At 48.5% G+C, this 24,903-nt stretch overlaps 1 protein-coding gene across 6 annotated transcripts in view; it reads left to right on the top strand.

Moving 5' to 3' along the window:
• COBL (cordon-bleu WH2 repeat protein) overlaps window positions 1-24,903 on the top strand; it is a 273,215-nt gene that overhangs the window by 225,041 nt on the left and 23,271 nt on the right. For all 6 annotated transcript variants that reach the window (XM_045494295.1, XM_045494296.1, XM_045494300.1 and 3 more), the window contains one exon: window positions 22,192-22,501. In XM_045494295.1, the coding sequence (XP_045350251.1) occupies window positions 22,192-22,501 (310 nt within the window). The remainder of the gene's footprint in view (window positions 1-22,191; window positions 22,502-24,903) is intronic.

Here is a 24,903-nt window from a genome sequence, read left to right as displayed (position 1 = left end):
AGGCGCCCCCAAGGTACACTTTTCTATAATAGAGATAGGATTACCTCTTCCAAGTGGATGAGAGGGGATAAGGGCCCTGCACACAAGTACAGAAGGTGTCCCGAATCAACACCAATTCTCCATCATCCAGGAGTTCATCCACTCACAGAGCGTGTACCTCTCTCCCCCTGAATAGTGTGCATGCGTGGGTTTTAACTACCTCATCATTCATACCCGAGGAATGTGGATCAGGAGGAAAACTCAAAACAGTTCTAGCTCTTCCCACTCACCATGGTAAAACCACAGTGAGCAGACTTCAAACGCTCCAGTGAAGACGAAGCTCCAGGTCTTAAAGGAAATGAGTCTCAGAGCTCTCCGTGGCGTATCTATGGTTTACGTTGTGCCCATGCTTCATTCATCACCAGTAGGGGCACAGAACCGGTAACCCTTCTACCAAAAACTCCCTTCGCTGGAAACTGTGAGATTAAATTTATCATCACGTTCTGTGTTTATCTTGCCCTTCGATGCTTTCCATAACCCTTCTCTTTCTTGAGAAAATAATACATTTTTATTACGAAGGATGAAGCTGTGTAAATGTCAGAAGTTCATATCTTCCCATCTCCTTCGGCAAAGAAAAGCATAGAAAGAGATGAAAGGTACTCAGATTATTTAGACCGACTGCATTTTTTCCAGGGCGATAAATCTGCCCTCCAGTCTTTAGGGAGTAAAATGAGGGCGGGTGGGGAAACAGCCAAACATACAATCTGAATCCGAACACAGTAACCAGTGTGCATCATCATCTCTCCTTTGGCTCTCAAGGAACTAGTGTTGATGAGAAAAGATCTTCCCCTGTGTGTTGAGTGAGTAAGAAGTGGTAAAGGAGGTATATAAAGACTTTCTGAATAGCACGACTTCTAAACTCAGAGGAGAAAATGGACGGCAGATTGCCGTATCCAGACTACAGACGCATCCCCTTGGCTGAGTAGAGTTGCCAATGTTAAGTCAGATTTGCCGCAAAACAACGGTCTCCTGGTTTTACGTGGACAAACGTGGAGAGACGAATCACAAACCTTGTAGAGCTGCCGTTTCAAGAAAAATGAGAGAAAATGTCATTCTTGATGGGAGTAAAGAGCGTTTGTGCCTCTGGCCTGTTTTTCTCATTGACATTCCTGCCTGATCCGTGTGGTATTGGGTTTGCAGCATCTCTCCTGGTCAAGCTTCTCGGCCCATCTTCTCTCATGTGGGCAAAGCCCCAGGTCGGCCCTGCAGGCACAATGTTGACGAAACCAGCAGGGGGGGAGGTGCTAGAAGGCAGCATTGCCTTCTGTGTGTGTGCCAGCCCCTTTCCTGTCCCTCTCATTGCTGTTGTCACAGGAATGAGGACAGCATGGTTCCCTGGTGAGGGCCGGGGCGTGCTGAGGCAGGGCCTTAAGGACTCCGTGGCACATAGTTTATGTGCGAAGACTGAGTTAAGTTCAGTGAATATAAAAGAACAGTGTTAGATTGAGATTTTTAGTCTTTAGTATTGGAATGAACACTGCAAGTCGAAGTAGAGGGAGAAAATCAATGGGATTTTGTAGTTTTGATGTCTTTTTTTTTTAACAGTTTCACTGACGTATAATTGGCACACACACACGAAAACTTGTATACACCTGTGAAACCATTGGCACGATCAAGACAGTAAACTGCCAGCAGCCCCCCCAGCATCCCCATGTCCCTTTGTAATTGTTTGTAATCTATACGTTTGTGTATACACACAAATGAAACGTTATACACTCAACTACACAGATAACCTTATCTGCAAATCTAATGGGAAAAGCTAACCAAGTGTAACTTTCTAAAAAAAAATTTTTTTAATGTTTATTTATTTTTGAGAGACTGAGAGAGAGCTTGAGCAGGGAGGGGCAGAGAGAGAGGGAGACACAGAATCCAAAGCAGGCTCCAGGCTCCGAGCTGTCAGCACAGAGCCCGACACGGGGCTTGAACCCACGAACGCAAGATCATGACCTGAGCCGAAGTTGGACGCTTAAACTGACTGAGCCACCCAGGTGCCCCATAGCAAAGTATAATCTTTAATAGTCAAAATTCTAAATTAATTGAGAAGTAAAGCTCTGTAATTAATCAGGGAATTGTTAAAATGTCGAACATCAAGTGTTCGAATCGATGCGGTCTATGATAGTTAGTTGCCTAGTGATCCTACCGGAAGAACTAGTCACAACATTCTTGGTCAAAGCAGTGGCTTGAATGCATTGTATGGGACATGTCAGTACACACACTTGTGCACACACGAGCCATTGAACTGTTTCTCCTCTATCCAGATTTTCAAGAGGAAGCAGAAAGATTGTTCTCAACTGCATAATTTTCTCCTGCTAAAGAGGAATGAGTATGTGAATGAAGCCACACACTGGGTGAATTTAGCCCAGAGGAGCCCACCTGCCCATCTTGCAGGAGGCGAGGAGCTGCATTGCAGGCCATCCACTGACCCCGCAGCTGTCTCCTAGGTCAGCAAGCAGCCAAGGGGCCGATTTATTGACAAGATAGAGCTTCCTGGTCAATGAGTGCCTGTCCCTGTTCATTTCAACCACCAGGGGGAGCCCTGATTATCCCATCGTAGGACAGTCGTCCCTGTGAACAAAGGTTCAAGTGACAAACATCAGGGCTTCTGGTTGATTCCAATATTATGTTGCAGCCGGACAGACAGAGCAGACTTCAGTGACCAGGTCGTAGGGTGGAGCCCCCTCTGTTTACAAAGAAGGGAAAGTGAAGCCAGAAAAGCGTAGGCACTTGCCCACGACCACACAGCTCAGGAGAGCCTGGGCTCAGATTCAGAATCCCATCCACTGTTGCTGGTGGGGTGACGGGATCCAAAAAGGAATGAGGATGTGGCAGTGTGTGTATTAGTGGCTCTGCCTATCTGTATTTTGTTCTGTCCCTCTCCGTCTGTCCATCTGTCCATCCATCCACCCATCCTTCCGATACGTGTGGACAGGTCAGAACGGCACGCGGTGATAGTGGCCACACTTAGCCCTCCCTTCGGTGCCTACCTTACCACAGAATTAAGGAGAATGCGGTCCCTTCGTGGTGAAGATGTGCACGAGCACGGGCAGAAATCCCGTGCGACTCGAGTGGACCCCAGCCCCGTCCCGCATCTCTCCTCAGCACCTGCACCCACCTGGCTGTTTGGTGGCCCAAGAGCACCTGCCGCAGCGGAGGCGGCCTGCCCCAGGGCCCACTGTGCCCGAGTTTGCAGGGCCTGCCTATGGAGGGGACTCAGTCTTTGCTGGTTCCCTTCCCGGAGGGGATAAAATGGCCGTCCGAAGGTCTGTGGGTTAATAACCCTTTCGTGCTGCCCACTACAAGGTCGGTGCTGTTGTTAACCTTCTGGTTTTACAAAGGAGAAAACGCAGGCACAGACGTGGCAGGAAATGTGTCAGAGGCCAGAAGCGAGAGCAAGTTGACCTCAGGCAGGACGTGAACCCCGCAGCCTGGCCTGTGTGTCCGTAGAGGACAGACAGCAGGACCTGCTGTTTGCACCGGGGTGGTGGTCTCTCTTGCTGGAAGCTCACCCCAAAGCCACCAGCTGAGAGCAGAGCCCTCTGTGAAAACCCCAGGTGAAAGAAAGGATGGGGCCCACCGAAGCACCATGAATGGGGGGCCCAGCCCAGAAGGAGGTTGGAGGACCCCAAACACGGTCCAGACGGTTACCTCGTGTTAGCATCTCTCAGGCTCACAGGTCATCCTAGGCTGCCCACTGCTTTAACATTTTCCTCACAGCAGCACGTGCCCTGGTGTCTGAGCCTGCTCGGGCCACCACGACCCCACAGCCTGGACCACCCAAACAGGAGACACTGGCCTCGCCGCTCTGGAGTCCAGAGACTGGGAGTCCAAGGTCAAGGTGCCCCACACGGTTGGTTCCCTGAGACCCCTCCCCTTGGCCGGCAGTACTCCTCAGAGCGTCCTCACGCGGACTCTCCTAGGTGGGCGCGCACGCTGAGGTCTCCCTCTTCTTATAGGGACACCAGTCCTATTGGGTCAAGACCCACCCTAAGGGCCTCGCTTTAACTTAATCACTGCTGTAGGGACCTCGTCCAGCTACAGTCACATTCTGAGGTCCTGGGGGTTGGATACCTACGATATTAGGGGGAACACCACTCAGCCCAGAACAAGGGGCCGTTTGCTGGGGGGACACACAGGCTGGGCTGTCTGAGCTGTGCCCACAGCAGGAGCGCAGGGTAGCTTCCTCCGTCTCCGGTTGGGCCCATTTTGCCCGAAACAGGTGGTGGCCCATGCTGTTCTGATGCCACGGAGGGGCCGCCACTGCATGCACGTCCTGTCTCTGCCCCGACCTCAAATTGCATCCTTGCCGTGCAGCTCATGGCGTATCTGGGGCTCAATCACATGCCTGTCCTCGCTTCCAAATAGCACCACCGGAGGCGGGCCGAGCCAAGAGTCCTTCGGAAACATTCCCGCCACACAAGAGCAAGGGCTCCTCTTGTCTCCACCGTCCCCAAATCAAACGTCCCTGAGCCTTCTCTTCCGCTGTCCCCACACACCTGTCAGCTTTCACCTGGATCTGCCAGGCATCTGTGAATGTGCGTACACGTGCATGCACACACACACACACACACACACACACACGTGCACACGCACATGCACACATACACACACCAAACCCGTCTTGTCTCTTAGCCATGTCCTAAATACCGGGGCGTTGGAGATCATTCATCATCTCAACACACACTCTTGTTTTCCCTCTACGTTCTGTGTGCATCGTACCGCCGAGAAGTTGTTTTACGTGTACCAACTTCTAAACGCTGCTCCTGAGATCAGTGTGATTCTCGCCAGTCAAATGTCACGAATCCTGTCTGTCACAGAACATGCGGAGTGGTCACTGGCTCCTCCCCCCGGGAGGGTTTCTGAGGAAACGGGGCCCACACACTAACCTGGGGGGGGGTGGGTTCGTGGGCTGCATGGGAGGCAGGCCCGGGACTCCAACCCAAGCTGGGCTTCCTCTCCCTTGTTTGCCTAACCTGCTGAGTCAGTTTTCCGGCTTTTTCTTTTTTCAGTTGCGATCAAAACCGACATTTAACGTCGTACCCATTTTTAAGTCCCCAGGTCAGTGACAGTGAGTGTGTTCACAGCGTTGTGAAACGGATCTGCAGAACTTTGACATGGTGTCAATCCAAAATTTTGTGACCATCACACATCAGCTCCCTTTTGCCCCCTGCCCCATCCCCTGGCACCCACCATTCTACGTCATGCTTCTGTGAATCTGACTACGCTAGGAACCTCAGAAGGCAGAATGCTACTGTATTTGTCTTTTTGTGACTATCTTAGCTCACGTAGCACAGTGTCCTCAAGGGTCACCCCATGTTGTTGCACGGGACAAGACTTCTTTTTTAAGGCTGAACGATAGTCCACCTACGCGTAGCCATATCTTGTTTATCCATTGGCCTGTGGGTAGGCCTCCGGGGTGTTTTTGTCTCTTGCCTACCATGCGTAGAGCTGCAGTGAACAAAGAGTCCAGATATGTCTTTGAGACCCTACTTGCAATTCTTTTGGATGCATACCCGAAAAGGTGTTGCGGGTGAATCAGTATGCTCGTGCCTGTAAACAGAGCAACTCAAGCTGGCTTGATCCGCAAGGAAATCTGTAGGTTGACGCAATTCTAGAGGCGGGGCAGGCTCTTAACCCAAACTCTGCCATGAGTGAGAGTTCTGAACCAATCACGGAGGCCCTGGGGGCGCCGTGCACCCATTGGCTGCAGCTAGAATGCACAGGCCAATCACCAGCAAGGAGGGCAGGATTACCATGTTTGATTGGATGGTCGGGGTCCATCTCCCAGGCAACCCAGATGCTGAGGCAGCCACCACATCCGCTCAAGTCTGGGGCGGGGGGGGGGGGGGGGGGGGGGGGGCGGGCATCTTAGTCACCTCTCTGTGCCTGAGTTGTGTTTTGAGAGCAAAGGTAGTTTTGACACTTACACATGTGAGTACCTGTAAAGCATTTAGAATAATGGCCAGCTCTCAACAAATCTTAACTATTAAGAAAGTGGCCAACATTTAAAACACAGGAGATTGTGCATTAAAATCTTGATTTCTGCTCTTCCTCCACCAACACCCCCCCCCCGCAAAAAAAAAAAAAAAAAAAAAAAAAAAAAAAAAAAAAATATATATATATATATATATATATATATATATATATATATGGCAAAATCGCTTTTCCTCATGAAAGAAACAGCGTGGGACACAGCAATAGCTGCTCATTGTGGACAGGCACGCACTCTTCTCCGTGGCCCATCCCCCCACCTGGCCTCACATCTGTCCCTCGCAGATGGTCCTTGACCCCGTGCACATGTGAGTTTGGGTCCCTGCTTCAGTCAAACTGGAGCGATAAGGTAATTCAAGTCCTCATTTTAAAAAACCAGGAAAATGTAGGGGTGCCTAGATGGCTCAGTCGGTTAAGCGTCTGACTTCAGCTCAGGTCATGATCTCGCAGTCCGTGGGTTTGAACCCTGCATCCGGCTCTGTGCTGACAGCTCGGAGCCTGGAGCCTGCTTCAGATTATTCTGTGTCTCCGTGTCTCTCTGCCCCTCCCCCACTTGTGCTCTGTCTCTATCAAAAATAAATAAAATGTAAAAAAAAAATTTTTTTTTAAATCAGGAAAATGTAGGGGCACCTGGATGGCTCAGTCAGTTAAGCGTCCGATTTCAGCTCAGGTTGTGATCTCATGGTTCGTGGGTTCAAGCCCCGCGTCGGGTTCCCTGCTGTCAGCACAGAGCCTGCTTCAGATCCTCTGTCCCTATCTCTCTCTCCCTCTCTCTCAAAACTAAACAATAAAAAAATAAATGTTAAAAACCCAGAAAAATGTAAATATTCCACTGTCACAGAAGGCTGGGGCAAAACTGTTTAACTTTCTCCTTCGGGAGCTCACGCCGATGATGCCGGCTGTTCCCGTCCTCCTCTTTTATCCTAGGGTGTTGGATGACTTTGAAGAGGCTTCTTAAAATGTGCCTTTTTACAGCTCCTGAGGACAAAGTGCCCCACCCTTGTGAGGTGTGCCCCCCCCCCTTTTCGGGGCATTCTGGGTGAGGCCATGCCCTCCAGGGCTTTCCGGGACTGTCGGGTCCTTTTGCAGCCTGGGTGAGTGGGAACACCGCTAGGGTTAGTCCCGTGTGTACCCTGGCGTGGAGGTCAGCCTGTCCCTCCCCCGGGATGGCCGGGCCAGACGCTACAGGCCCGCACATGCCACCGCCCGCCCCGCACCCACCACAGAGCCCCAGGGGCCAGCCGGCTCCAGGCTGCCTCGCGGGACACGTCGAGCCGTGCCCAGGGCTGACAAGGAAGAGATCATGTTCTGCTGCCGCACTTGTAGATCGGCAAGTGCCCATGTTTCCATGGGATGATGAAACACAGAAATAAATAGGCCACCGTGCCATCTGGGACCGCCCGAGCCATGTGGCTGCTCTTACACTGGCTTAATCTGGTGGAGACCCTTGGGGTGTCATCGGCCACTTCAGAGAAACCACCGGCGCTGACGGGAAGCCTCTCCCCAGGTCTCAGTGGGCAGCCCGAGCGCCCGGACACCAAGATTCTGACTTGAGCGATTGCCCTGCAGTAACGCCGTGACCCAGGGCTGCAGCCCAGAGCTGCGGGTGAGGCAGGCGTCACTCGGAGCGGCAGCTGTGCCTTCAAGCAGGTGTCCTTCATGCCGGGCACTCGGGCAAGCAAGCAGAAAGATGAACCAGGTTGTGTTGCTCCAAACACCCACGCTGGGTCTGCTGTTCCGGGGTGTAGCGCTTTCAGGGAGGTGCACTGCAAAAGTAATCTTAGAGACTTAAAGTGCTGGATTAGCCTGTTGCTGAGGGCACATTTTGCTTTTCAGAACAGTTTCAAAGCGTGAGAAACGTAATGAGCGATTTTAATTAGGACCGTTTTAATCCTCTTTACTGTTTAGCTCCCGATGGGCCTTCCCAACGTGTCTGTCTTCACGTGGCGTAAGGCTGCGGTTCAAAACGATCACCCAATGCGTGCCAGGCACCAGTGAATGGTCACCCGATGGAGAGGGATTAAAAGGCCAGAAGAACTCGTGCCTTAAAGGGACAAGACCCTAGCTCTTCACTCTTCCCCAGCCCCTGGGTATGACTTGTTTGATACCTTGGGTTATTCTGTCCTCAGAGACCCAGCGAACAAACGAGGCAGGAATAGGCCTGTTGTGGGGCCAGAAATGCAGATCACGCTGGGATGCCGGGCCTGGAGTCATCGCCCCTTCCTGCCCTTGGGAAGTCAACCCCGAGCTGCAAGGGGGGTTGCAGATAATTGCAGTGCCCCCTGTAAGAACTCAGGAACCTAAGAATTCCATGCTGATTTCGGGCTTCGTGAAGCGGATTCATTTTTAGAGACAATGTCCAAGCTGTGCGAAGGCATTATTCTACCGCCAGGAATATTCGGGAAAGGAAAGACGGGACGGGAGCCTGTAAGCAAACGATGGCCTGTTTGCCCCAGCAGACCTGCTGGCTCAGGGCATGATTGAGTCACGGTCCTGCTCAGTCAGACGGATGACAAGGAAAACGTGTGTAGAAAAGTCACATTTCTCCAAGAGTAACGGTTGGAGATGTCTATGCTGAGTTTTACCTCCGGGAGGGCCTCATACTCAAATATACGATGGGGTCAAGTTTAGTGAATGGAATCAAGCTTGAGGAAGAGGGCAGAGGGGAGCAGGACCCCGTTCTTCCCAGCCTGTGTCGTGAGCCAGGCTCTGGGTGCCTGTGAGGGCAGGAGACCAGCACTCACAGAGGCAGCTGTTCTGGAAAATACCCTTTCCTAAAGGACGTACACCGCACTTTTGAAGCGTCTCTCTCTCTTTTTAAATTACCCTCAAATAAGCCTCATGAGACACTGCCTCCTTTGACTAAAATAATCCACAGCTCAGGGCGCCTGGGTGGCTCAGTCGGTTAAGCATCCGACTTTGGCTCAGGTCATGATCTCACAGCTCGTGAGTTCGAGCCCCGCATCAGGCTCTGTGCTGACAGCTCAGAGCCTGAAACCTGCTTCAGATTTTGTGTGTCCCTCTCTCTCTGCCCCTTCCCCGCATGCACTTTGTCTGTTTCTCTCTCTTGAAAATAAGTAAACATTAAAAAAAAAATCTAAAAAAAAGTAATCCACAGCTCTATCACCCTCTGGACTCACCTGCCCCAGAAAAAAACGACTGAAGGTATTTGTAAAATTCCAGACACCACAGGGCTAAGGACTGGACCTTTCTAAGGCTGGTGGTAAGAAGGTCACACGTGGGAGGGGACAGCACAGGGCTGTTGGGACACCTCACCCAGCACGACCAGCGAGCAGGGTGACCTTTCTCAAGCCACTTCATCCTTTGGCCTCACATTCAGATACGGATTTTGACCCGAGCGTTCTCTGAATACCATGTGCTTTGGGTGTGAAGTCTGGGCCAAGAGGAGGTCCACGTGTCCTCGGCCCCCCAAGGGAGTACCTCAGGGCAGATGATCTTTGGTGCAAATGAATGTGGGCCTAAAATCCAGAATCTTCTGTAGGAGAGAGAGGGAGGCAGGAAAACAGTAAAAATCACCGCTCATGCCCTGTACTCAGTGCAGCAAAAACAGCCAAGAGTCTGTGTTGAATTTCAAGAGCCCTTAATGCTCACAAAACAGCTCATTTAAGAAATCTGTTTGTGGGGCGCCTGGGTGGGTCACTTGCTTAAGCGTCCGATGCTTGGTTTCAGCTCCGGTGACGATCTTGGGGTTCATGGGATCGAGCCCTGAGTCAGGCTCTGCGCCGACAGCATGGAGCCTACTTGGGATTCTCTCTTTCTCCACCACGCCCCCCCCCCCCCCCCCGCCGTCCTGCCTGCTCACTCACGTGTGCTCTCTCCTCTTGTCTCAAAATGAATAAAGATTTTTTAAAAAATAAGAAACCTCCTTGGGGTGGAACTGTGACTACAGGGGTAAGAAGTCCTATGGACGTATACTTTTTAATTATTAAAATGTGGAAGTTCAGAGAAAAGTAACAGAAATGCGTAGATGAATTATGGCCAATGTACTTCTATTTATTTAGGGCCCGCAGTTTTTTCTGTTGCTAGAGAAAGCTCAGTGGGATTTTGGGGAGTGGGAAAATCAGGACTTCCGTTTGGAGTTGGAGAAGCCGGTGGCAACCTTATCTTGCCATGAGCTAAATCCCTGCAGACGGGCATCTCGGCTCTGAGCATCACGCGGGAGATATGACCCACGAAGACGCGTGACTGCCAGCCTGAGCAGCCTGGATGGCACAGCGCTCAGGCATGCCACAGTGTCATGTACATGCCAAGGCGAGATCGGCTGGAGGCCGCTTCCAGCCATGTTGAGGCAGGTGCCCGTCAGGAAGGCAATGTCCACGGAGAATTTGTAGGATGCAAACTGGGACGAAGCACCTCCATTGCATCAGACACGGAAGACCCAGGGCTTGCTCTCTTGGAGGCGTAAGATGAAAAGTACAAATAAAGGCCCAAGAGAACCAAAGGGAGGAGGATCCATCTGAGCCCCCAGAGGGGACCCGGAGGACAGGCCAAGGGTGATCTCCCAGAACTAGAAAAAATGGCAAATTAATGACAGTCATCTCAGGCTGTCTGTTGGGATGGATTTGGTCCTGAGCACAGAGTGAAAGCAGGTAGTCTGGAGAGTTGCAAAGGAGCTCCCACTTTTTCACCAGCCCCCCCCCCCACCTCTCTGGGACGTGGTCACCCATGGGACCATTAGTGACATTCCCCTATCGGCCAGCTGCTGTGAGGGGTGATCCACTGAGAACAGTGAATGCTGGAGGCAGGAGTGAAGCCCAGACTGGAATAGGAGCCTGGGGTCTCCATGCAGTCCCAGCTTGGAACAGCAACCATCCCAAAGGGGAGGCGAGGCTGAGCCCCGCCAGATGAACAGAGACACCATTGGGCCAGAAAATGCTGTCTCTTTGCTGCTGAACTCCTCAGGCTGGGCACAGATGGGTGTCTGCAAAGGCTTGTGGCCTGCAGTGCACCCCAGGTATGTTTGCCTCCAGACCCTTACCTGTCACCTGGATTTGCTCAAGGCCACAGTTGAATCAGTACCATAATTGTTTGAACAGATATAAAAGGTGTAGGAGAGAAGTAGCTTGTTCAATCAGTTGAGTGTAAAGGAAGTACATAAACACCAATAGGGTGACGTATCTGCTTTTCTTCACACATTTAAGGCATTTTGTTAGAGATTTATCAAAAAGAAAGTCTTAAGAAACAAAGACTACAAGAAAAAGTGACCAACTATGAAGTCATCTTGGGGATGAGTGGCTATTCTCTTTCCAATTGTTGGAGTCTCCCTTTCTATACCCCAGGGGAAAAAAACAAAACTTTTATTTTAAAACTCAAAAGAATCCCAATAGAAAAAGTCTGGTAAGGTGCAGTCGTGGGGAAAGTATCTCTAAGCATAAGCGGGCTGGAGGATGAGATGGGTCCCTCCCTTCCCACGGGGACGACATCCAGCTTGGAATCCTTGCAGCAGATCCTGACAACTGAGGCTGGAGCCTGGCATCTGCGGGGAGGTTCTTTTGGGTACCAGTAGGTTCTTCTGTGATGAGTGCTTTCTGGCATAAAGCCAAGTTATTGGGGGCCACCATAATTGTGAGTGAGACAGGTGGTTTGTGTGTGAAAAGTCCGATTTCTTAGCTGTGCGGTCTGTTACTTCAGCCAAGGATGAAAACAGTTGTATGCAAGTTTCCTAAAATGACAGGCACCGATGATGATCGTGTCATCGTTATAAGCAGATGCGCATCCCCAAGACGGGCTGGACTCTGGGGAGGGGGCCTCTAGGGAAAGAGGGCAGTGTTACTGCTCATTATTTTTATACTAACCACTCTCTACTGTATTCAAGTGGCCTTTAGGTGGTGGTTTTGCCGTGTGTGTGTGTGTGTGTGTGTGTGTGTGTGTGTGTGTGTGTGAAAAACACAACACACAAGCATGGTTAAGAGTCATTTAACTTTCCTGTATTGCCTTTTGATGGCATGTTAGCATGTTATGATTTCTGAAAATTATTGTAGGGAAGTTACCTTGAAATTCCCTGCTAGTGTGTCTTCTCAATATAAAAAATGTGGTTTTCTGCACTAGTCCAGACCCAGGTAACCATGTGAGTAAGCCATGTTTTTTACTGTCTGTCCCATTCAATCAGTCCCGAACATCAGACAATTTATACAAATAATCGGTAAGGTAGAAATAACCAAATTGGCCAGCTAAGCAAGCGACGGAGCTGACATTGGCCACAGGTAGTGATGCAGAAATGTGAGACGCAATCCTTGGGGACCCGTGCTTTCACTCTGTCGCTGGTGAGGCTTCTTTCCCAGGTACCTTGTCAAGGTGACTCTCACAAGGTCTGTGACAGCCTTTGTGACACATATGACTTCAGAGTCTTGCTTCTCTGTCTGGCATCGTATTTCCAGGCGGTTCAGGACCCCATTTTCCTTCCACTCTGCCTGTTCGGTACCTCCTGCCCCAAATCAAGACTCCAGGAGCCACAGCCCCTCTCACCTTTCCTTCTCCCACCAAGTCTGCACCCTTCCCCAGTGTGATTTCTTCTTTTTTGTGTCGTGGGCGTATTCTACAACCACTTGGGATGTGTTTTGTGTTTGTACGTCTTCTGAAAACGCTCTAACATAATTCCTGAAAGTTATTTATTCCGTCCTGCTGGTTTTTTTTTAAAAAGTCTATTCATTTATTTTGAGAAAGAAAGAGAGAGAGAGAGCATGAGCAGGGGAAGGGGCAGAGAGAGAAGGAGAGAGAATCCCAAGCAGGCTCTGCACTGTCAGCACAGAGCCTGACGTGGGACTCAATCCCGTGAGCTGTGAGATCATGACCTGAGCTGAAATCCAAGCGTTGGACACTTAATCAGCCGAGCCACCCAGGCTCCCCCTGCCCTTCCGTTTTGAAGAAGATGTCACTTTTAACTTCATGGAGAGCCTTCTGTGGAGAAAAATGCCCCTGCATCTTGAGATCACGGATTGACCAGGAGTTTTTTAGCGGGTCCATTCATTACCTCCAGTGCCTTTGAAACACAGCAGTGAAAAGGTTTTAGGAGGCAGAGGGAGGAAGCCACTTGGCTTAGGTATGGACTGTTCTCAGCTGCAGCTTAGCGAGGGTAGAAGCACGAGCTGGCCAGGGGACCCTAGAGGAGCTGGAGAAAGCTCCCCAAGTGTGGACCTGGACCAGGAGCCTCAGCATCACTCGGAACATGTGAGCAGGTGCAGGTTGAGGCAGAGGGCACCTGAGACCCTCTGAATCAGAATCTTGCATGGAGGGGTCGCTCTGCAATCTATTCTAACAAGCCCTCCAGTGGACTCCGGTGCAAGCCAACCACAAGAACCATAGTTTCCAGGGGATTTGGATGCTTGGCGGCCAACAACCCAGTGAGGTCCAGCACCTACTAATGGTAATCACGGCTGCCACTACTGAGCCTCGACTCTGTGCCCCGCTGACCTCTCTACATGTGCCGTCTTGTGGAGTCTTCACTGAGGCCTCAGAGAGAGGACTCTTGCCTGCATTCCTGGAGAGGGTGCCTCCAAGCTGGGGAGACACAGTGCCAGGGCTTCAGCGACGATGCTGTGGGCATTGCAAGGCCAGGGGGAGGCATCGGAGCGGGGACAGCTGCAGATCTCCAAGGGCGTGGAGGAGAGGGAAACCCCGGAGGGAGGAAGACTTTGAAGAAGAAAGAGAAGTCCTCTTCTGAGAACTCGAGGGAGGAAATGCATCCGATGGAAACGCAGGTGGTGGTCAGCCCTGCGGTCGGATATTCAGTTGCTTCTCCTGGTGGAAGTTTCCTCGATCCGACTCTGCAAGGGTGCCCCTCCGGCTGCTCCAGCTGCCTGTGGCCCTTCTCCCCACCACGCCTGAGTTGTCTGCCCTGAAGGGAGGAAACGTTTTGCGCTTGGATAACCTGGTGACACAGCTGAGACAAGAAGCGTGGGTGGGAAACCCATTCTACGTTAAAGTAAGTTGAGATTCCTTACGTTGCCAGCAGTATGGTGAGTCAGAAACCCCTTTCTGCTACAGAGCATCTCAAAATGCTAGATCTTACATAGTGATCACTTTTTTTTAATGTTTCTTGAGAGAGAGAGAGAGAGAGAGAGCAAGAGGGGGAGGGGCAGAGAGAGAGGGAGAGAGAGAATCCCAAATAGGTTCCTCGATGTCAGCACAGAGCCTGACTCGGGGCTCGATCCCACAAACCCTGAGATCATGACCTGAGATGAAATCAAGAGTCGGATGCTTAACTGACGGAGCCATCCAGGCGCCCCACGTAGTGACCATTTTAAATGCATAGCTGCTCCCGCAAGAGAGTAAATGAAATTGTGTTGGCCTGAAAATGAGAATGAAGGCACAGAATAGAAAAGCAAGGAGAGCTGAAAGGGCCTGGGCTCTGTTCCCACGGGCCTGCGCTGGAGCCCACAGACCACACTGGACCACCTGCACACAGACCCTCAAGAGAGAGACCCTGTCCACGAATCGGAGGGGTGGAAGGAAGTGGCCTTCAGCACAGGGAGATGCCAGGGGAAAAATTCAGAAAGTCACTCTTTGCAGGGAGGACAGTCCAGAGTGGGGAAGAAACGTTAGCAGGAGCCTCGATTCCACTGAAAAACCTTAGCGTCTTAGTGAACCCAGCCAGCTACCAGTGCAACGAAGGCATGTCGCTGGGGTTCCTCAGGTCTCCCTAGGCGTGAGAGCACCAAGGTGCGAAGGAAAAAAGATATCCTTACACCCATCAGCCAGGAGCATTCATATGCTTGGTAGGTGTTACAGGTGGTAAAACTTCAGAAACCATCAATAAGGATACGGAAGGACAGACTGACCAAGAAAGAACATTGTAATCTGACACGCATTACAGAAAGGGACAAAAAAAAAAAGAAAAAGTTTTCTTTTTCTGTTTAGCTTTTCTTAAAAACACCTCCTGGAATGTTTTATTGCAGTGGCAATATGGTCTGTGCCCACCAACTTCCACATTTTGCTGCAACCAAAGGAAGATAAGGGAGAACACGGAGTCAAAGGGCACACGTTCATTTACTCAAAAGAGGGAGAAAGGATGATCTGAATTTCAGGACAAACTAAAATGGTTACTCTTACGAAAGACACTGAGTACTATCGTGGATGCTAACAACAGCTGTCTATAGTACTGCAAAAATATTCTTCATTGGGTCACTTTGATGCCAACTTTGGATCAGGAGCAGTGGCTGAACAGAGCTTTTTGGAAAGCTAAGCCAAAGTAGATCACACATTTTGTTCTGTAGAGTCTAGTGATAAGGGATGGAACGTGGGAGAAATTAGCGGAGGAAACAGACAGTATTTTTCTTAGATTGCCTATCCAAAATGGCACGTGACTCACCTTTGCTTCGTGCCAGACCTGACTCATAGTCAATTCGAAATTGAGTCCCTTGGCAACTTGGCAAGTCCCTGAACGTCAGATTTTCTGAGGTGTTGATTAAATACAATTCATGTGCTTGAATCCTCTAGACTACCTGGAGACAGGGTTTCTATTTTGATGACGAAAAGCAAAGCATCAGCTTTGTTCTTGCCAGTATAAAGTACATGCTTTTTCAGACTGAGGCCCCAGAAATATATATGTACCAACAGCCCGAGCTTTTTTCTCAAAAGTCTTTTAGAATATACTGAAGTCCCTGGACAAATAGAATCAAGATTTTTTCTATAGAACATGGAAGAAAATCCTGTCACTTAGAAAAGCTTAAATGTAGGTATTCTCAGTGAAATTCATTATGTGGCGAAAGACCCCTAATTTGACTCTTGCCTACCACATGATTTTGTGTGATTTTGAATGGACTTGCTACTTTAATGGGCCTGGCAGAGTAAGTTTCTGCAACACATACCCTCAGGGATAGATGAAATAATTTGTTGGCTGGGGCTTCTTTTATAATTTGCAAAAGAGGAGTCATGATAACCACGCTGTAGAGGGCGTTGGATTAAATTGGAGGCAGCTTAATAGTATCCATTACAACATTGCGGAATGGCTACACCCAACTACCATTATATGATTTCCAAACATCAATGTTGGACTATACTATCTGGTAGTAATTAGCCAATGGTCTAATGTTTTAGGTGACTCTCATAGCCAGACATCAGCATAAAGAATCCTGTGTAGCTATTTGCTGAAACAGGCACATGACGGCACAATGAAACTTTAGTTTTAAGATGACTGAGCTTAATTGAAGGATGGTCAACCATTATGGCTGCTTGGAGAAACGAGATACCTCATCCCAATGGAGTCCTTTTGAGAAGGTGACTTCCCTCTCTGCCCCGTGGATCTCTCCTTAGCCCAATCTGTCATAGGGCTTTCTGTTGTATCCTAAGGAAACCGTGCTATTCCCATGTATGAAAGAAATCCACTCCCTATCATTATTGACACCCTCATTTAAACACATGAAAATAGTCAAGAATCACTAAACAATCTTTTTTTTTTCTTAATGCATGAAAGAGGAACAATGAACTGATCAGAGGAACTAACCCCAAAGGAAGTAGGGTTTATTTAGGAAACAAAATAGAACTCTAAATATTTTTTGTGTTTGCCTCAGAGAATTGTAATGGATTATCACATACATAAAACAAGAGCAGGGAATTACTGAAAAATAAATGAATAAAAGGACATCCAAAACCTCTTGGAAATTAAATACACAGACAAATTTTGGTGAAATTTTTGATATTCATAGATAAAGAGGAAACTCTTGCCAGCTTCAAAAGATAAGATTATATAGAGTTGGAAAGAACCATGTTAGCATACAGATTCTCATGTGTGAGGCAGGATGCCAGGAAAGAAGGAACCAAGAATAGAATCTTGAAGAAGGATTGTGATCTGAATCTTGCTTGGATTTAGCCATACTGATCGTCAAGGATATGGATTAGATGAAGACAATCTTCAGACACAAGAGGGCTTAGAGAGTAACTGGATCCAAATTAGATTGTTCTGACAATACAACTACTCAAATATATAATCCAAATAATGGAAAATAAATCTAGAAAAGGGAAGGGTGTGATAATACAACTGTTGCATTTCATAAAAGTTCCTATAATAGAAACATAATGTAAAATAGTTGTATATTTTTAATTTGCATTTTATATGTATATACTAATAATCTTATATCATAATTTATATCATATATTTAATGTATAATATTTAACATAGATTGTGTTGAATCATAATCATAATTACATAACATTAAATCATTAATCATAATTACAAATTTTTTGTATTTCTAGTTAACATATTAATAAACATATGAACATATCTAATATTTATAATAAATATTTTGACATTATGGCATTCATATTTAATACATATTATAGGTATACTGATGAAAATATCAGGGTAATTTACCTATTGATTAGATAGGAGTCTTTGGTTCCAAGAGAAAGAAACATGTCTTGAACTGGTTAAGAGAAGCAGGTTTTTGTGGGAGTTTTTTGGCTCACATGACTGGGAATTTTAAGAGATGAATCCTCATTATGGTCATGGTGGAGTCCAGGTACCCAATTACTGTCTTAGGACTGTGTTTTCTCCCATCCCTGAACAAGTTCTCTCCATGTGCTCGTCCAAATGGCTATTTATCCAAGACTCTGCCATTCCATTGACTCCAGGCCAGTGAGACCAGCTTCCCCAGGAGCTCTGGTGGGAAGGTACAGAGGCAGGCCTTGATTTGTCCAGCTGAGCACACGTGCCCTCCTTTGGTCTACCATTGTGTGCATGGTTTAAATTGGCCAGATTTTGGTTCCTCTCACGCCCATCCCCCAGGGCCCAGGGTAGTTAGGGGCAATTGTTAGACTCACCCAGATGTTGAGAAATAGGTTGGCCACAGGAAGCAGGAATTCATTTAGCACTAACAGGGAGGGGGACAGTGCTGGACAGAGAAAAACAGCAGCTGTTGTCTATATATGTCTTAATAGAACAGTGACTGGAATCCAGTCCTGCCTTTCAGTGGTGGAAATTGAAATTTTCCCTGCCCATTTTCCTGGGTGTATTAGGATTCTAGGATTAAACGTCTGTCTCGGGCTCTGGAGAAGCATGCATTGATTACATCATTGACTCTTAAGAGAATTCAGATTCCAGAGAATCTATTTTAGATCCATTAGTGCTTTCAAAGTCTTCATTATCCTGCCTTCTTGAAGAAAATTGTGTGTGTGTGTGTGTGTATGTGTGTGTGTGTGTGTGTGTGTGTGTGTGTGTGTGTGTGTAATGATCCTCTATCGTGAACTGGCTGTACTGTTACCTGCATCGTGCAGTACCTTTGAGGGGCCCATGATTACATTGAAAAATGATACAACTCTTTTTAAAGTATTGCTATTTACAGTACAGTAGAAATTACATCTGGTGCAACCCATCAACTCAAGATGGAAATTTTCGCGTGTCAGTGAAAAATGTTAGGGGGACGTGGTGGTTCAAAATTATTTGCAGATGTATATGACAGAAACTATCGGCAAACACGTGTCAGTTTGCACTACTGATTCAAGAGCACTTTTCCAGTATCTCCCCTGTTTCTTCCCTTTTTTCTCAGTTCTTAGAACATAGGGAATTAAACCAAAGTAGTCGGGATGAAAGATGAGCATCGGTTATTGGCTATCAATAGTGTGTGGAAATCATAGGCACCAGTGAGAGGGGAAGAAGAATCCTTTCTGTGAGACATTGTCTCTGGTCCACATCAATGTGGTGAAAGTGACCCTTGGGGAATCTCCCTTAGTCATGACTAGCAAGAGACCACAATTTAGGGTACAAGACCTTGCACTTACATTCAATAAAATCACTCAAAACTGAATCCATTACAAGAGTCCTTGGAAGATCCTTATGTTTAGTGTTTGAAATTTTTTTGGTGACTTTGTAAATGAAAAACTCAATGACGTGGGTACTGAATGGAACATGACGGTGTTCACCTTGAGGAACTGGAAGCCGTAAGTTAGCATTTTCTTCTTTACACCTTAGCTAGAGAAATTTCTGGAAGCTCTCATTGAGACAGAAGGGCATTTGAACCACAGGATTATAAAATGTAGGTGGAGGACAGTGAAGGGGTTAGTATTCCTTACTCAGGCTCTATGGCCATTCATTTGGAAGAGAATTTAATCAAGAATTTATATTGGGCTTCTGCTAAAGACAAATTAAGTGTGGTTTTCACATTTGCAAAAATCTTGCAGTGGTAACTTTTTAGGTCAAAAAGGTTGTTCACGCCTTGAGAGAAGAGCAGACTTGCCAGCAAATTAATTAGCTCAAAAATCACGAGCTATACTTTTAGGGCCGATGGAAGACAGCAGAAAGGACGTAGACAATGACGCATCCCTTTTACAATTCCTAGTCACTGGTCAACTGTCCAAAGAACGCTTGCATCTTACATTTAAATTTGGAATTTCAGAGAACAGTAGTACTCTGTACCTAGAAGGGATTTTAGAGCTCCTCAGAACCCACATGTTTATTTTACAGAAAGGGGAAAAGGCTGTTCCAAGTTTGGAGTAGAACTTGGACCTGGATGTGGGATTCGGGCTCTAAACCCAGCCCTTCTTGGGCTGTCCCTGGATTTCAAGCTGGGGTCCCCAGGACCACTGGCTTCATGGAATCAGGGGCTAAGTGAGGGAGGTGAGGGGCGCACAGAAGGATCTAGACGGCCCCATAAATAACAGCCAAAGCCGCTCCAAGCTTTTCTTCTATGTTTTGGGCTTCTGTTTAGAATCGATAAAGAAAAAAAAAAAATTCTCCTGCACCATTATCTTACTCAGAAATGGTCAAAACATGTTACAGCTCACAGGGCTAACAGTAGGAACCAGCCCAGAGGAGACTCAAAGCTGGGGCAGGGCGAGGGAGGTGGTGACGTCCGATTCTAAGCGAAGATTCTCAGACCGACGGGGTTGACTGCAGACAGACATGAAAACCACACCGAGCCAGGTTGGAGCCTCACAGGAATGTCCCTTCCTATCTCCAGATCGGGGCCGGCTTTGACGGCTCTCCCAGCAGTGTTTCAGGAAGTTGTTTGCTGATCTCTCCTTGGCCAGTCCCCTGAGGTGGGTCCCTTCTCCCTGGGCCTTTATGTACTTGCTCCTCCCGTGCCTGGGTGACCACCCTCCTGACAGTGTGGCCGCCCTTACCTGCTCCCTGAACCCCGGGGGCGGCGCATGGGTGGACCCTCACCGAACACCTGTCCAGTGGGTTCAAGGATGCAGTTACCCTGGCCCTGGGAAGGTGATCCATTAGAAGGGACTTGCTGGGGCAGGAGGGGAGCTCCGGAAATGGCAGTCTTTACCGTATATTGTTAAAATGGTTTCACACATACACGCCGAATATAGACTCCTCACACCTTGTCGACTTAGGTTTGCAGTTGGCTCAATTTAGAGCAGTGACTTTCTACTTGCTTTTTTTGCTCCCAAACGTCTGTAGGGTGTAAAGCAAGCCCAGGCCAGCATTCTGGATCGCATAACTGGAGAGAAAGGGGACGGGGAGGGCTTGGCGTCCCCCGTCCGGCAGGGATGTATTCCAAGTGTCCAGGACACGAGTGTGCCAGGAGGACCCCCTAGCCGCAGGCGGTCCCGGAGGCTTCTTTGGGGTTACTTCACGCTCGGGTGACCCCTGGGGTGGGAAGAGGGGGACCGGGACTGGACCGAGCCACCTGTTTGGGACCCTGCTGCATGCTGACACCTCCCTCCGATCAGCCAGCCCCACTCCACCTGTGCAGACACACCTCGAGTTGACATTAGCAGATGGCACCGAGGAAAAACACCGAAAGAAGGCGGGTATTGTTAACAGCGCTCGCTGCGTGCGGTTCGGACACATCGCCTCGCGCATTTGTGCCTCTAAACAATTCCTCCTTTGTGCTCTGGTCTTTCCTTTCGAGCTCTGTTGTGAAATGTCTGTGTTTTGTTTGTTTGTTTGTTTTATATATATATGTAATTTTGTTCTTTTGTTTATTTCATTGTTCGGGATTTCAAATAAGCCAGCCCCTCGAGGAACGCTCTCCTTGGCGCTCTTTCGGGTTCATTAATTCTACGTTGCTAAGTCTGCTGTCCGGTTAAAAGCATGTCCCTGTGAGGTCGTCGCGGGACTCCAGGTCGTGATCACGTGCAGTGAGCCCTGGGCACCCCTACGGCCTTAATTCACTGTAGCAATCCAGCAACGACGTATTGGAGAAACGGTTTTACAACAAGACAGCCGGAAACGGCAGCACAGCGCGGTCCTTGCTTCCTGGACCGCGGGGAACAGGGCTGAGATCGGATGTCTTGAGGTTTAAAATCTGTTTTCTACATTAAATTCGAAGTAAACACGTCTGGTGTGTAGCTGGTCCAGGGTGGAGGCCTCCTGTCCTGCAGGCATGGAGCGTTCGGTGACCTTAGGGAACCCGGAGGCTCGCTGTACTCCCATACTTAATGTATCTCTGAAGGGCTTGCTTGGCTGTTGTGCCAAATGGCTACAGTGTTCCCCGTCATTACTCTTTCAGTGTAACCCTCGCTCTGATTGTTGCAAATCTCTGCCTCTCGTTCTTCCTGCTGCAGTAAATCTCACTTAGTGCTCAGGAGCAAGAGAACCCCAACCAGAGCCATTTGCGTTCTGGTTCCTTCTCATTGGTCTTGGAGGTAATCTTCCAGGATCCCCTCTTGTTTGGACCAGAGCTCCCTGCTCTCATGTAAAAAAAGAAAAAACCAAGGGAAGGAAACAAATTAGATAAAAATGAAGGGGGAGCCAGATGCCGACGAGGCATGAAGTTTGACCCTGTAGGGCGGATTCCGAATGTTCCTGTGGAACGTTTGTCAGAAGCTCCCACACAGTATTATTTACTTCTCATTTTGTTTATGGCTGGAAACGATGGTCTTGGGGGAAGAACTCACTTCAGAACAACTTCAGCGAAAGCAAGGGTCAGGCTGGAAAGCATGGCAAACGCTGTGTCATTTGTCGGAATTTTTAAACGCGTCTGCCCGCAGTCACACACGTGGGTAAAAAGCCAAAAGGCTGATCCGAACGTGCTGACGTTTGAGGGCAAGTTTTTCTCTCGATCACGTACAGGCACACGGCTCCCTCCGAGTCATAAGGTGCTCCTGGAGGAAGCTGTGAGGCCCGATCGGGTCTTCCTGTGCTCCCAGCCCCCTGAATTCCACCGTCCAGGGGAGTCAGGCAGGTTGGTGTTCACATGCGCTCGGCCGTGTGGAGACGTGCTGGCTGACATGTCCTTGCCGTGTTTTGTCCAGTGAGCCTGCCCCTGGGGCCTGGCAGTCCCCGTGGCACGGACGGGGCCCCACCGGTGCCGTCCGAGGCGGAGGAGACCGTGTCTGTCGGCAGCTGTTTTGCCTCCGAGGACACAACCGAAGACTCAGGAGTGGTGAGCTCCCCGTCAGACATCGTGTCCCTGGATTCCCAGCACGACAGCGTAAAATCCAAAGATAAGTGGGCTACGGACCAGGAAGACGGCAGCGACCAGGACCTGGCTGGGACCCCAGAACTGGGTCCCCGGAAGAGCCCCACGCGGGAGAGGAACAGCTCTGGGCGACGGCATTCGAGGTGAGTCACGGGACAGCTGGAGAGGGAGGGCCCATCCTGGACTCAAGGAGGAAGGTCTGTGGGTCGTGGTGACCCGACAAATGCATGCCGGGTGCCCTCCGCAGGTGCCACTCCCTGATTTGGGGGTGCGATCCACAGCCGTGTGTTCACGCTCTTTCTAGACACGCGGGGGTTTAGAAGTACTGTAAAACCTTGGCTTGCGAGTAACTCGTCCTGCGAGGGTTCCACACGACAAGCAAATATTTCTAGTCAATTTTGACTTGATGAACGAGCGATGCCTTGCAACACAAGTCGCACGTGACGCCCAATGTGGTCACGCCTGAGCCAGTGGTTCTTGAAATGCGCCTTGATGTGTTTGGATGACAAGCATGTTCTGGGAATAAATTATGCTTGCAGACCAAGGTCTTACTGTAATACCTAAGATGGGCTAGTTTGTTTTTCCTTTTATATAAATGGGACCATAATCTCAGTGCCCTTTTTTCTTTTCTTTTTTTTTTTTAATTTTTTTTTTTTAACGTTTATTTATTTTTGAGACAGAGAGAGAGCATGAACGGGGGAGGGTCAGAGAGAGAGGGAGACACAGAATCTGAAGCAGGCTCCAGGCTCTGAGCTGTCAGCACAGAGCCCGACGCGGGGCTTGAACTCAAGGACTGCGAGATCGTGACCTGAGTCGAAGTCGGACGCTTAACCGACTGAGCCACCCAGGCGCCCCTCAGTGCCCTTTTTTCGATCAAGTTTTAAAGATTGATCCATGAGGATACATGTCTTATTAGTTCATTTATTTTCCTTTTTTTTAATTAAAAAAAAATTGTTGTTTTTTTTATGTTAGAGAGGGAAAGAGAGCTCACGAGTGAGGTGTGGGGGACATGGAGCCTGACACGGGGCTCGATCCCATGACCTGAACCAAAATCAGGAGTCACACCTCGACCTACTGAACCACCTGGGGACCCCTTATTTTTCTTTTAAACTTAACTAATGGGCACTGAGGTCATTCTGGTTTTCCACCCACTGGAAACAGTGAGGCAGGTATACATATGTTCCTGTTTACATGTAGAGAGCTTTCTAGAAGAGAAGTTACTAGACGTTCAGAAAAGTCATCTTCAACCATGGACTATTGGCCAATTGTTCTCCACCGTGATTGGCTTACACACCCTCCAGTGGTCTCTAATGGCCTGGCACTCCTCACCTGCACTGGCCCATGCCATCAGCAGACCTCGTATGTTTGCCGGTCCTATGGGTTCAAATGGCATTTCATGCTTTTTAATTTACAATTCTCTGATCAGTAAGAATGAGCATCTTGTGATGTGTGCATTAATGTAGGAATTGCCTTTTCATAGACTGTTCTTTAAAAAAAAACAACTGGGATGTTACTTTAAAAAAAAAAATTCAGGGGCGCCTGGGTGGCTTAGTCAGTTAAGCCCCCAACTCTTGGTTTCAGCTCAGGCCATGATCTCACGCCTCGTGAGTGCAAGCTCCAGGTCGGGCTCTGTGCTGACAGTGTGGAGCCTGCTTGGGATTCTCTCTCTCCCTCTCTCTCTGCCCCTGCCCTGTTCACTCTCTCTCCCAAGATAAGTAAACATTAAAAAAAGTAAATAAGTTAAAAAAAATTAAACGTTCATCCATTTCTTCTTAATCTGTTAAATCAGTTCTTGACTACCCACGGAGAGTCTTCAAGACCGTGGTTTGCATGTAACTCTGTGTTCCTTCGTTGCATAAAAATTGCTTTTTAATTTTAATAATGTCAGATTTCTCCCCTTTTCCCTGAACGCGGAAATTCCTCTGCATATTTGAGAGCCCCTTCCCACACCCTGAAGGACTAAAGATGAGCTGAATTTCTCATGAAAGTTTAGTGTTGCTTTCTCGTATCTGGGCTTCTCAACAACCTGGGTTTATTTTCGGGTGTGATGTGAAGGAAGAAATCTATTTTTTCCCCTGACTCCTCGCTCTACCCTGGTTTCCTTGTATACCACCTGCCCCCTGCATTCCGTTCCTTTCGTAGCTGGATTTTTGGTCCTGCCATGTCCCTCCCCCCACCCCAGCACCCACTGTCTTTGTTTTCTTCAGTCTTGCCCAGAAAGGCAGGTTAATTCTCTTCAGTCTTGCCCAGAAAGGCCCATCAGTTTTTTTCACCCTTTAGATAATTTTAAGAGCCAGTCCACACAAACGATGTTATGGAAATATTAACAAGAATGAGACCAAGAACGTCAGCCCGTAAGCCGACCCCCAAAAGAAACGAATGCCTTTGTGTTTGCCACATTTTGGTCCAGCCCAGTCCGTGCGAACACGCAGATCTTTATCTGGTTAATGTAATTGTCAATAATAATTTATTTTGATTCATTTTTCGCCCAAGGACGTATCACGAGCATTTTCCCATTTGTTAATTACACTCTCTAATAGTTTTA

Source organism: Leopardus geoffroyi, chromosome A2 (assembly GCF_018350155.1).
Source record: "Leopardus geoffroyi isolate Oge1 chromosome A2, O.geoffroyi_Oge1_pat1.0, whole genome shotgun sequence".
Lineage (NCBI taxonomy): Eukaryota > Metazoa > Chordata > Mammalia > Carnivora > Felidae > Leopardus > Leopardus geoffroyi.
The sequence above is the reverse complement of the archived record's forward strand: the minus strand, read 5'-3'. Positions and strand labels throughout refer to the sequence as shown.